The following is a 13,362-nucleotide window of genomic DNA, read 5'->3' on the forward strand; positions in this document are numbered from 1 at the left end:
CACCTGCTGACTTTTGCATAAACCCAAGGACAAGCTGGTAGGAGGCTGGTTAAGACTCACTCTTAGGGTGTCATGGTTTTTCTATGGCATTCTTAGGGGACAGACTGACCAGGAGAACAGAGTACTAGCGGGTTCTCCATCAGTTCCCTCAAGGAAACTTTCAGAGGCTGCCTTCACTGCAGCCAAGGTGAAATTGACCTGTTGCACGTGCTCATATCATCTCATTCCCCATCCACCAGGTACGAAATCACCTGTCCACTGGCCCACTCTCCTGTCTGCCTCCCTGACCACAGCTATCATGCCTCGTGGTCAGAAGAGCAAGCTCCGTGCTCGTGAGAAACGCCACCATAACAGAGCTCAGACCCAAGGTCTTCACAGTTCTCAGGCAGCTAAAGCAGAGGAAGAAGAAACCAGTTCACCCTCCTCTCCTGCTTGTGAGGATGGTCCGTCCACCTCCGCTGTGGCTGGCACTGTCCCAGCCCCTCCAAGTATCCCGGCCACCACCAGTGCTGCTGCAGGTGTTTCCTGCAAAAGTTCTGATGGTGGTGCCACGTGCCGTGTTAAGAAAAGTAAAAATTCCTCCCAGGCCTCCACTTCCACTGAGAGCACTGTCCAAGATCTTCTAACTGAGAAGACGAATATGTTGGTGCAGTTTCTGCTATTTAAATATAAAATGAATGAGCCCATTAAAAAGGCAGACATGCTGAAGATTGTCCACAAAAGGTACAGGCAACAATTCCCTGAGATCTTCAAGAAAGCCTCTGAGCACATGGTTGTGGCCTTTGGCCTAGAATTGATGGAAGTCAAGCCCAACAGTCAATCCTATACCCTTGTCTGCAAGCAAGATGACACTAGTGATGGGAGTCAGAGCACTGGCTGCTGATTTCCTATGAAAGGGATTCAGGTGCCTCTCCTGCTTGTCATCTACTTACATGGCAACCGTGCCTCTGAGAAGGCAATCGACAAATTCCTGACTATGTGGAGCATCTATGACAGCACTTCTTCAGGGAGCCCAGGAAACATATGACTCAAGATTTTGTGCATTGAATGTACCTGGGGTACCGGGAGGTACCCAACACCGATCTTCCACACTGTGAATACCTGTTGCGTCCAAGAGCCCAAACTGAGACCACCAAGTTGAAAGTCCTAGAGTTTTTGTGCAATATCAATGATACCGCCCCAAGGGCCATTCTACCCATCAAGAAGAGGTGTTCAGAGATGAGGAAGAGAGAGCCAGGGCTGTTATTACAAACAAGGCTAGCAAAGCTTCCAAGGCCGGTGCTGGCTTCAGGGCGACATCCAAACTCTCCTGTCACCCTGAGTGAGGTCTGAGGTGGATACTTGACTGTCTAGTTTGACAGGCCTGTTAAGCAGTGTTCCTAATATGCACAAAAATCTTGTTGTCTAATCTAGATTTGTACTTTTGTGCAGTCGTCTTTTCAACAAAAAGTTCATTTAGATTCAAAATGTAAGTTTATAAATGGCATGGGTCATACATTCATTTCTCTGTGTCAGCTTTAGGAGTAAGATTTTGGTGTTTTAAAATACACGTGGAAAATCCTTAAATCACATTGTGATCCAAAATAAGATAACATGGCTTTAGGGTAGGAATATCCTTGGAAATGTGAAGAATTCCACACTGAAATAGTAGGAAAAGAAGATTAAAAAATATGTAGAAATAGATAAAGAAAAGTTGGTCAATTCTTGGTTTGCCTTACTCCATTTAGTCTTTCTTTCTGTAAGTTTAAAAGATATACCTGGATCTGCTGGTGTTTTTCCAGAATATTTGAAAATATAAAACAGAATGAATTTACCTCTTTGCTTGTGCCTTTTATTTCACACAATCGTTAATTCAGCATCATCGCTTTGGAAGTCTTCATGCTAGCACTGGGGATGATTAGTCAAAGAGCATTCAGCACATGCCCATGCAGTTATAGATTCTAGGAGAAGCTATCATTACAAAAGAGGGGTAGATACCCTACTTCATGAAGAACAAGTCAAAAAACCAGTAAAGGAGGGGTGCCGACAATATGCTGCTGCTTTTTCATTGATAAGCATAATTTTGCACATGTAAGGGGTTTTATTTTTTCTAGGACACTGCATATTTTCTGACATCTTTTACATGTAAAAGAAAAAATATTCCAGCTGGACGGATGGTAACATGTGATGTCAAGATAATCAGTAATAATTGCCATTCCCTAATGTCTCCATACAAAACTGGCACAGCGACAGATGCTTCCCATACATTACATATATTCGTGCATTCTGACAAGACAGGGTTATCAGACTCACTGTATATTGGAGAGCCTGAGTCTCACAGACTTAGAGATCAGTAATGTGTCAAAATTCATGGGTCTAGTAAATGGCAAGGTGGGAATAAGTCAGCTGCTATAAGCCACGATAACTCTACACTGACCTTCTCCTCACAACCTGACACACAACCTGTGCCTCTTATTTCAGTTTTCCTCTACAGGTTATCCAACAGGTTACCTTTACAACTGATCTAACAGAAAGCCTTCCATGCAATATAGGGACCATAATAAGGGCCTGCTGTAAGGGGTCTGGGGAGACCAACACCCCAGAATATAGGGGTTCTCAGGGACACCAGTCATATCCCCTCTCAAATACAAAGGGAACCAAGCAAAGCTGTAGGGCTGAGCACACCCTCCCTCATTCTTCAGACTTCCTAGGGGCATAGAACCTCGGTCTAAGTGCACAGTTTTCAGGTCAGTAGAGGAAGGAGTATCAGGTTCTCCTAAAAATGGACGGGAGAAACAGGAATGGGATAGACGGAGTGACCCAGCCAGAACAATGGGACCCAATGAAGTCCCGTCCCAGCTGTCAGCCCTATGAGGCTCAGGACAGTCCTGGTTGCTCGGGGTTAACACTGACTTTCAGTTGAGGACCCTGGGAGATGAGGATTTCGCCAGAACGCTATTGCCTCAGATCCGCGGAGAGTGGAGTCCCAGGCGGGAAAGTTGAATAGTCAGAGTGGAGAACCATCGTGGGGACCCCTCAATCCACACTTGACAGGGATACACCTAACCCCACCTCTGCTGTTATCCCTGGGAGGCTCAAGTAGGCGCTGACAAGCTCAATTCCCCCTTAGATTCTGTGTGCAGTGTCTCAAGGGAAAGACATCCTCGGTGTACAGGCTGGCTTTTCAGCAGAGAGTGGAAGCCCAGGCATGACCTTGTCAAGATAACAATCCTGTATGAGGGGTGAGGCAGCCAACAGTTCCGTAAGACATATGTCCATCTAATGCCCGCTTCTACAGATGTCTCTGGGAGGTCACAGGGCGAGTCTTCCGGCCTCATTTCCTGAAAGGGGCTGGTCTCAGGAACTTAAACTCCTTGCACTGATGGGTGATACCCCATTCAGCAGAGGAAAGATACCAATTTCCTAACATCAGTCAACATGGTGACACTACATAATGATAAGAGAATCCCTCCCAGAAAGACGTGGGCCACACACAGCCCCGTCCCTGTAGTCACAACTGAGACCATGTCACCTAGTCATGGTGACATGATGAGTCATACTCACTTTCTCCCACAACACCTCAAGGCCGGGAGGAACATCATCAAAGTGGACAGCCACAGGTGAACAGAAGGATTCCAGATGTGCCAGGAACCAAGGTAAGGGTCCTGAATACTGAAAGGCCCACCCACGTCCTAAGAGTGGGTTTCAGCACAGATTCCTTCCACTAGTGCTAGCCTTGGCACATCAGAGGCTGCTGAGGCCAGATGAGGCAAACCTCACCTCCTCCTAGGGTTTCACAGGGAATTGAGGGCCTCAGTATAAAGGTTGTGCCAGGAGTCAGAGTGAGCACAGTAAAGAGTGGGGAGACACACGACCCATATCATCCGTGGCCACACAGAATCTTCCCTACCACTAGCGCCAGTAGGACAAAGGCAGAGATGTCAGCCAGAGGGATTCATTTGTTCCCACAGAGGAGTAAAAAGGAAGTCAGGGTTTTGGTCTGAGGGCGGTGGTCCCATGTCAATGGAAGGAGGGATGTTAGGCCTGCCCGGAAGTCAAATTTAGGAGTTGACTTCGGTCCCGGAGCAGGGGACCATGCAATATATAGTATTGGGAAAATTGAATGTCTACATTCAAAAGAGTTGAATTGCAGGTTTATCTAACATCCTACTCAAAAATTAGTGAAACATGGGTTAAACACATAAAAACGAAACCCGAAACCATAAAATTCTGAGAAAATAAATACAGGACGAACAACTAGTTCACCTTGCTTCGGAGTTGTTTTTTTTTCATATGACACCACAAACAGTACAGGAAGTGCAAAAGAGAAAAAGAAAGACTATAAACTAAATAACTCTGTACAGCAATAGAAACAATTAACAAAATGACACAGCAATCTATGCAATCGGAGGAAAGAGCTGCGAACCATAGAGCTGATAAGGGTTAATATCAAATTATGTAAGGAGCCCATATATTTCATTAGCCAATTAATCCTTTAAAAACTCACTCCACTAAAACGTGAGCAAATACTCTGAATATTTTTCTCAAGATGACATACAAATGGACAAGGGGTATATAAAAACGTGAACGGCACCACGAGTCATCAAGGATATGGAAATCAAGACCACAATCAGATATCACCTCATACCTGTTAGGATAGCTACCATCATAAAGACAAGCTATAACAAGTGTTAGTGAGGTTGTTGAGAGAAACAAACGTTCTACACTGTTGGAGGGAAAGTAAATTCGTACACCCATCAAGGAAAACAGTTGGGAAAGTCCTCCGAACATTATTAAACTGGAACTACCACATGATTCAACAATCCCACTTCGGTTTGAGTCCCTCTGGCTGAAATCTCTGCCTTTGTCCTACTGACGCTAGCGGTGGGGAAGATGCTGTGTGGCCACGGATCATTATCTCAAAAAGATAGCTGCACACATCTACGTTCATTGCACAATTATTCACAATAGCCAATTATGTAAAAAACAAAAAAACACACACATCCATCAAATTGATTTTAGAACAGGTGGTATATACATACAATGGAATATTCTTTACCCTTAAAAATAAAAGATCCTGTTATATGGGACTACATGGATGAACCTGGGGGACATTATTGTAAGTGAGTAAGCCAGTCACACAATGAAAAATACTGCACGATTCCACTCATATGAGGTATCGAGAATAGTCAGACATATAGAAACAGAGTAGAATGGTGGTGGCCAGGGCCTGGGGTGGGGAGGAACAAGGAGTTGCTCTTCAACTGGTGTAGTTTCAGTTATACAAGATGAATAAGTTCAAACGATGTGATGTAAAACACGGAGCCCATATTTAACAATACTGTAGTGTGCCCTTGAAAATCTGTTAGGAGAGTGGTTCTCTTGTTAAGAGTCCTTATCACAACAACAAGAACAGAGTTAACTGTCTTGCTCTCTCCCCAAGTAGAGAGTAATCTGATTAAGTGCAACTATTTGGAAAAGATAACTCTTATCATCTTAGTGGGACTATAAAATGCAGCAGCCACCATGAGAAGCAATATGGAGGATCCTGAAAAAATTAAAAATAGGACAAGCATACAATTCACCTATCCCACTTCTCCAAGCCCGTCCAAGGAACAGAAATCAGGATCTTCTAGAGATACCTGAATTACCATGTTCAGTGCACCATTATTCACAACAGCCAGGAAATGGAAGCAAAGTCACTGTCCACTGATGGATAAACAAATAAAGAAAATACGGTATTGCATGCATGGAGTATTATTCAGCCTCAGAAAGAAGCAAATCTTGCCATTTGCAACAGCACAGGGGAACCTAGAAGACATTATGGTAAGTGAAAATAAGCCACACACAGAAAAATAAGTATGTGATACCACTCATATGACGAATCTAAAATAGACAAACTGATAGAAGCAGAATAGAATGGTGGTAGCCAGGAGCTGGGAGGAGCTGTAATGGGGAGGTAGCGGTCATAGGATACAAAGTTTCAGTTGCATAAGGCGAATAAGTCCTAGAAGGTTACTGTGTACCACAGAGCCTATAGTGAATAATGAGATATGAGATACTTAAAATTTTGCAGTGATATTTATGGGTTTTGCACCCACGAAATAATAAATAAATGAAGGAAGAGGGAAATTAATAAATAGATACATAAATAAAAAAATAGAGACTAGAAACTTTTGAAGGAAAGATATGTTTATGGCACAGAGTGTCCTGATGGCCCAAGGGTGCATACTTGTGTCCAAACACACCAAGTTGTATCTGTTAAATGGGCAGCTTTGTGTGTGTCAGTCATACATCAATGAAAGTGTTTTGTTTTGTTTTTTTAACAAAAAGGGGAAGGGATTTTGTATCATTTGGAGTTGTAGTCTCAGCATAGTGCCTAGGATACAACAGGCATTTTATAAATATTTAATTAATACAAGCTAAAAAACAGAAAGATTATGTATAAGGAAACATTGACCAATTATTGGTTTGCCTCGTTCCTTCCAGTGTTTCTTCCAGTAAAATTCAAAGATATACCTGGATTTGCTCAGACTAAAGGAACGTAAGAAAAATGAAATCCTAATGAATTTCACCTCATGCTCAGGGGATTGTTTATTTCCCAACCATTAATTTAAACTAGGCACTCTACAAGGATTCATGCTAGCACTGGGGGTGGTTTCAAAGAAACACCAAAACCTCAAAAAAAAAAAAAAAAAACAGTGAAAACATCAAAGGAGTACATAGGCCCTGCCCATTGAATTTCAGACTCTAGCAGCTGGTGTCATGTGAAACAATTGTTGCGATATTCTCTAGGACATAAGGAACAAGTACAAAGGAAGGGTGAAGAGGGGAGTTTGAGTTGAAACAATTAAGGGGAAATATCATGACGCAAGGTAGTTTGCGGTCTGAGAAAACTGCAAATGCTTCAGTGGGAGGTGATTTTAAGGGAGCTTGCGGGGTAGGCTAGATGACACTCCGAGAGTGGTGAGCAGGGGCCAGCACCACACTCAGACAGAGGGCCTCAGAGATGAAAGACAGCCTGCAATGAAACAATGTCCGGAACGCTCACTTTGCGATTGTGTGTAAAACACAGGAAATCTCCACCTAGGGTAGGGAAGGAAGGTGTCCTGTGCTCTCGCCCCAGTGCAGGTGAACACAGAACACGGACAAGATGTTGTATGCTCATCATCACCTGGGAGTTTCTGAGCAATAAGGGTTTTAAGGGAGTGGGATCCCTTGGAGTGGGATGCCCAGAATGCACTGGACTGGCACAGTATACCCTGGGTTGGGGAGTCAGAGACGGCTCCATTACAAAAGGCAGTCATTTGGCTTATGGTGTGTGTAATTGGGAGAAGTGTAGGCAGGGCCTGGATTTTCACTGGTGGTAAAGTGAACAAAGATAATGGTCCTTAGATGGGAGGGCCGCCAGGACGGAAGATATTAGTGATGAAACTTCCAAGAAGTTGGAGATCTGGTTTGGGAAGATCTCAACCTGAGCGCCCTGTCACTTATCCTGCAGGGTTCTCAAAGACTTGGGTCTCGTTCCCTAGGAGAATGACCCTAGGTCAGTACAGGGAGGGGCCCCAGTCTCTCACACTGATGGAGGTGAGGACCCCGAATGAGGAATGAGGGACGCACCCACGCAGAACAAAAGTCTGGTCCTCAAAAGCAGGGAGGATGAAATAGAGTCCTGTACTGTTTTTCACCCTGGGACACCCAGAAGAGCTTCCACCTGAGTGGGCTCCGGGAGGGAGGGCCCATATCTAACAGGGTCGATCCCCACTTGTGCAAAGCGTGGAGACTCGGCCTTAACCAGAGTCACGGTGAGGGCCCTCGGTGCTCACGACAGGATGTCTCCCCAAAAGACGGAGGCTCGCAGGGTCCCGCCCCTCTTGGCAGGCCTGAGAGGCCGAGCAGACAGCAGAGCAGTGCGCCCTGCCTTGCCCACCGGACTCAGGGACGAGGGCTTTGCTGGGGGCCTGGAGGACCCAGGTCGCCAGAGGGAGGAGTGGCAGGCTGTGAAGACACAAAAATGAGGAGCCGCAACCAGGACTAGGGACGCCCCACGCCACAACAACGGAGCCCCACGGAGCCCCGCCCTGGCTGTCTGCCGTCGGACATCCGGGGCAGCCACGCCGACGTGACTCCTGGACTTCCGCTTCGGAGCCGAGGCGCAGCGGGAGCCGGAGGCCGAGCCCGAGCCCGAGCCTGAGCCAGAGCCGACGGCCTTCTTCTGGTGCGCGCGGCGTTGGTTCCACTGACGGAGGATTCGCGGGACTGCTCTGGAGTCACGGTGAGGAACCCGAGTGGGAACTTAGCAGAACACAGGAATCCCACTAGGAAGGTGGGGGCCCCATAACCCTCCGCTGCGGTCCGGCGCCCAGACGCCGCAGCCAAGATGTCGGCCTGTATGCGGCCTGGAATGTGTTAGGGTAAGGGCTTCCTCTTGGGGAGTAGCCCCCCTTCTGCACACGCAGGACGTGTCAGTCCCACATGATCCAGGTGAGGGCCCCAGTGGGAACATAAGCAACCACATTCCTGGCCTAACGAAGGTGGGGCCCCCATCCCTCCGCTGCGGTCCGCCGCCCAGACGCCGCAGCCAAGATGTCGGCCTGTATTCGGCCTGGAATGTGTTAGGGAGAAGGGCTTCCTTTCGGGAGTAGCAACCCTTCTACACACGCAGGACGTGTCAGTCCCACATGATCCAGGTGAGGGCCCCAGTGGGAACATAAGAAACCACATTCCTGGCCTAACGAAGGTGGGGCCCCCATCCCTCCCCTGCGGTCCGGCGCCCAGACGCCGCAGCCAAGATGTCGGCCTGTATGCGGCCTGGAATGTGTTAGGGAGAAGGGCTTCCTCTTGGGGAGTAGTTCCCCTTCTACAGAGAGAGGACGTGTCAGTCCCACATGATCCAGGTGAGGGCCCCAGTGGGAACATAAGCAACCACATTCCTGGCCTAACGAAGGTGGGGCCCCCATCCCTCCGCTGCGGTCCGGCGCCCAGACGCCGCAGCCAAGATGTCGGCCTGTATGCGGCCTGGAATGTGTTAGGGAGAAGGGCTTCCTCTTGGGGAGTAGCCCCCCTTCTACAGAGAGAGGACGTGTCAGTCCTACATGACCCAGAAGAGGGCCCCAGTGGGAACATAAGCAACCACATTCCTGGCCTAACGAAGGTGGGGCCCCCATCCCTCCGCTGCGGGCCGCCGCCCAGACGCCGCAGCCAAGATGTCGGCCTGGAATGTGTTAGGGAGAAGGGCTTCCTCCTCGAGAGTAGCCCCCCTTCTACAGAGAGAGGACTTTCAGTCTGAACTGCAGTCAAGATGAGGACTGGGAGGTTTTGTGTGCAAACGTCTACACATGAAAGGGGGCCACACAGTGCGGCGCTGCTGAGTTCAGCTCTAGGATTTACCAGGCACACTAAAGGCATAAAAAGCAACTAATTTCTCCTCTGGCGGGGACTTACTGAGGTGAGGGCTAGACGTGACAGCTCCCCAGCTGAGCACAGGAAGCCCCGGGAAGAGTTGGCAGGCTCAGGTGGCCCCTCATTTCTTCTGGAGGTGGTATCAGGGAGGCAAGGGCCTTGCTCTAATGGAGTAAGTCCAGTTAAGCCAAAGGAACCCACTCCCTGATACGATTCAGGGCTGTGACACTGAGTGAGGATGGGGACCCCTCCTTTTCAGAAAGGAGAGGGGCACGTAAAGCTCCAATTCTGCTTGCACACCTGGGAGACTGAGGCATGTTGACATGATGAGTTGCACTCACTTCTTCCCAGGACTTGCAGGGAGGTGAGAGACCAGGTCAATGGCGGCAGCCTTAGGTCAGCAGCAGCAGAATTTCGTGTTGTGCCAGGTTTCACGCACAGACCCTTGAAGCCTGTGGGGATGTCGCACACCGTATCAGTGGGGCCACAAACTAGTCTCCCTATTGTCAGTGTTGGCCGACCTAAGGGATACATGTCCGACAGGAGTACCCTTCTGTCCTCACTGAAGTGTCACAGGGAGGTGAGGGTATTGGTCAGAGGGGAGTGGACCCAGGTCAGCAGAGGGAGAAATCTTAGAACCCATCATGAGTCAAATTTAGACCTCGAGTTGGGATCCTATGTGGGACCACCTACCTTGGGACTCCACCTGCTTGCAATAGCTCCACGCCTGGGCGACCACATTTGCTCAGAGAAGGTCAACTTCACTCTCTTATACTTTGACTCAGGGAGGTTGCCTCTTCCTATGAGGAATTCTGTAGCGGAACACACATTGAGGAACCCAAGTGAGGACGCAAGTGGCCTACCAACTCTGAAAAGAGGGGACATGAAAGCGTCTATCCTCACCCTTTGATATCACCCCAAGAAATCTCGGGGAAGGGCTGTCAGGTTGAGCATCCTCCTCACTGGTTTTATCAGGACTAAGGGACGTGGGATCCTGAGTCTGAAGTTGTAGGCTTGAGTCAGCAAAACGCGAGTGCTGCCAGGCCTTACAAGGAGCCAGTGTGAGGAAGTTGACTGACGGCTGCGGACCCAAATGAACTCAAGACAGAAAGGACCCCACTCAGCTCTCAGCAATAAGTATCCCCTGCAGGAAGGTGATTGAGACTCACCTTCAGTTCCTTCTCCGGGGTCCAAGGGAGTTTTGAGGTGTCAATGTCAGAGTAGCAGAGGGGCGCGTGCCCAGACTTGGTCCACAGCTGAGATGATAATTTTACATGTGAACTAGAAGGACTCCACAGGGAAGAACACAGGGACCCCTCTGCCAGCACCTGCTGACTTTTGAGTAAACCCACGGAGGAGCTGGGAGGAGGCAGGGGAAGACTCACTCTTAGGGTGTCGTGGTTTTTCTATGGCATTCTTAGGAGACAGACTGACCAGGAGAACAGAGTCCTAGTGTGTTCTCCATCAGTGCCCTCGGGGAAACTTTCATAGGTTGCCTTCACTGCAGCCAAGGTGAAATTGACCTGTTGCACGTGCTCATATCATCTCATTCCCCTCCACCAGGTACGAAATCACCTGTCCACTGGCCCACTCTCCCGTCTGCCTCCCAGATCTCAGCCATCATGCCTCGTGGTCAGAAGAGCAAGCTCCGTGCTCAAGAGAAACGCCGCCAAAACAGAGCTCAGACCCAAGGTCTTAAGGATGCCCAGGCAGCTCCTGCAGTGAAAGAAGAGGCCGTTTCATCCTCCTCTCTTGCTTGTGGGGATGGTCCCTCCACCTCCGCTGTGGGTGGCACTGTCCCGGCGCCTCCGAGTGTCCAGGCCACCACCAGTGCTGCTGCAGATGTTTCCTGCACAAAGTCTGATAGACGTGCCAGGAGCCGTGTTAAGAAAACTAAGAATTCCTCCCAGGCCTCTACTTCCACTGAGAGCTCTCTTCAAGATCTTCTAGATAGGAAAGCGGGTATGTTGGTGCAGTTCCTGCTGTATAAGTATAAGATGAATGAGCCCATGAGAAAGGCAGACATGCTGAAAATTATCCACAAAAGGTACAGGGAGCAGTTCCCTGAGATCCTCGGGAAAGCCTCTGTGAGCTTGGATCTGATCTTTGGCTTAGAAATGAAGGAAGTCAAGCCCAACGGTCAGTCCTATACCCTGGTCTGCAACACAGATGATAACAGCGGAGGGAGTCTGAGCAGTGCCTGGCAATTTCCTCTAAGAGGGATTCTGATGCCTCTCCTGGGTGTGATCTTTTTGCATCACAACCGCGCCTCTGAGAAGGACATCTGGGAAATCCTGAATATGTGGGGAATCTTTGACGGAAAGAGGCACATCATCTTTGGGGAGCCCAGGAAGCTCATCGAAGATTTGGTGAAGGAAAAGTACCTGGAGTGCCGGCAGGTGGCCAACAGTGATCCTCCATGCTCTGAATTCCTCTGGGGTTCAAGAGCCCATGCTGAGATCACCAAGATGAAAGTGCTGGAGTTTTTGTCCAAGATCAATGGTACCACCCCCAGTGACTTTCCATGTCATTATGAAGAGGCTTTGAGAGATGAGGAAGAGAGAGCCCGGGCCACTGCTGCCACCATGGCTGGCACTACCTCCAAGTCCAGTGGGGTCCCCAGGGCCACATCCAGCCTCTAAACTCCCCTGAGTGAGGTCTGAGGTGGATACTTCACTGTCTGGTTTGTAAGGCCTGTTAAGCAGTGTTGCTAATATGCACAAATATCTTGTTGTCTAACCTAGTTTTTGCTTTTTCATGTGGTGGTCTTTTCAACAGAAAGTTCATGTAGATTCAAAATGTACGTTTATAAATGACATGGATCAGTCATTCATTGCTCTGTGTCAGGTTTAGGAGTAAGATTTTGGTGTTTTGAAATACACTTGAAGTTCCTTAAATCGCTTTGTGATCCAAAACAAGGTAGCATGTCTTCTTGATAGGGATATCCTTGGAAATGTGAAGAATTCTATTCCAAAATAGTGGGGAAAGAAGATAAAAAGACATGTAGAGATAGATCAAGTAAAAGTTGGTCAGTCCTTGTTTTGCTGTACTCATTTACTCTTCTTTGCGTAAGTTTAAAAGACGTATTCCTGGATTTGCTTATGTGTTCCAAGCAAGTTTGAGAATATAAACCAGAGTGAATTTACCTCTCCTTGGTCGTGCCTTTTATTTCACACAATTGTTAATTGAGCATCATCGCTTTGGAAGTCTCCATGCTTGCACTGGGGATGTTTAGTCAAAGAAGACCCAGCACGTGCCCATGTAATTATAGATTCTAGAGAACCTATCATTAGAAAACAGGGCAAGATACACTACTTCATGAGGCACAAGTCAAAAGGGCAGTAAGGGGGTTTGCAGACAATATGTTACTTAGTTTTCCTCATTGATAAGCAGAATTTTGGACACTTAGGGGTTTTCCTTTTTTCTAGAACACCGCATGTTTTCTGACTTTTCTTAGATACAAAAAAAAAATCCAGCTGGATGCATGGTAATGTAAGGTCAAGATAATCAGTAATAACTGCCATTCCCTGATGTCTCCATAGCAGACAGGCATAGTGCCATCCTTTCCGTACATTACACATATTCCAGCAGTCCTACAAGACAGGGTTTATCAGACTCTGTACAGTGGAGAGCCTGAATCTCATAGAGTTAGAGTCTGGTAATGTGCAAGCATTCACGGGGCTAGTAAATGGCAAGGCTGGAAGTAGACAGCTGGTCTAAGTCACGGTGAGCCCACACTGTTCTTCTCCTCACACCCTGAGATACAACCTGTGCCTCTTATTCAGGTTTCCTCTCATTACCTCAAAACATCAAGTGGTGAAAGGAATGGCCTTGTGTCCGAACTATTGGATTGAAAACACAGCAGGACAGTAAGAATGCCACAACGATTGAGAGTTATGAACAGAGCCAATATCCCGTGACATTATGATCGCCTACATTTGCAATGTTAGATAACCTGAAAAGGTCAGGGGCTCTGAAAAT

The 13,362-nt window shown here is 47.8% G+C and overlaps 1 protein-coding gene and 1 pseudogene across 1 annotated transcript; both read left to right on the forward strand.

The window, feature by feature from the left end:
• The first annotated feature begins 298 nt into the window (after nucleotides 1–298).
• On the forward strand, nucleotides 299–1,325 carry LOC141569565 (melanoma-associated antigen B4-like; annotated as a pseudogene).
• Nucleotides 1,326–11,003: 9,678 nt separating this feature from the next.
• On the forward strand, nucleotides 11,004–12,023 carry LOC148754570 (melanoma-associated antigen B4-like). Its single transcript, XM_088794744.1, has one exon. The coding sequence runs from the start codon at nucleotides 11,004–11,006 to the stop codon at nucleotides 12,021–12,023; it is 1,020 nt and encodes a 339-aa protein (XP_088650870.1).
• The last annotated feature ends 1,339 nt before the right edge of the window (nucleotides 12,024–13,362 follow it).

The sequence above is a fragment of the Rhinolophus sinicus genome, chromosome 18, assembly GCF_057876585.1.
Source record: "Rhinolophus sinicus isolate RSI-liver-muscle chromosome 18, RSI-T2T, whole genome shotgun sequence".
Classification (NCBI taxonomy): domain Eukaryota; kingdom Metazoa; phylum Chordata; class Mammalia; order Chiroptera; family Rhinolophidae; genus Rhinolophus; species Rhinolophus sinicus.

Bases quoted from the DNA above. Each gene is read 5' to 3' on its own strand.
- LOC148754570 (XM_088794744.1), top strand. From the start codon at position 11,004: ATGCCTCGTGGTCAGAAGAGCAAGCTCCGTGCTCAAGAGAAACGCCGC.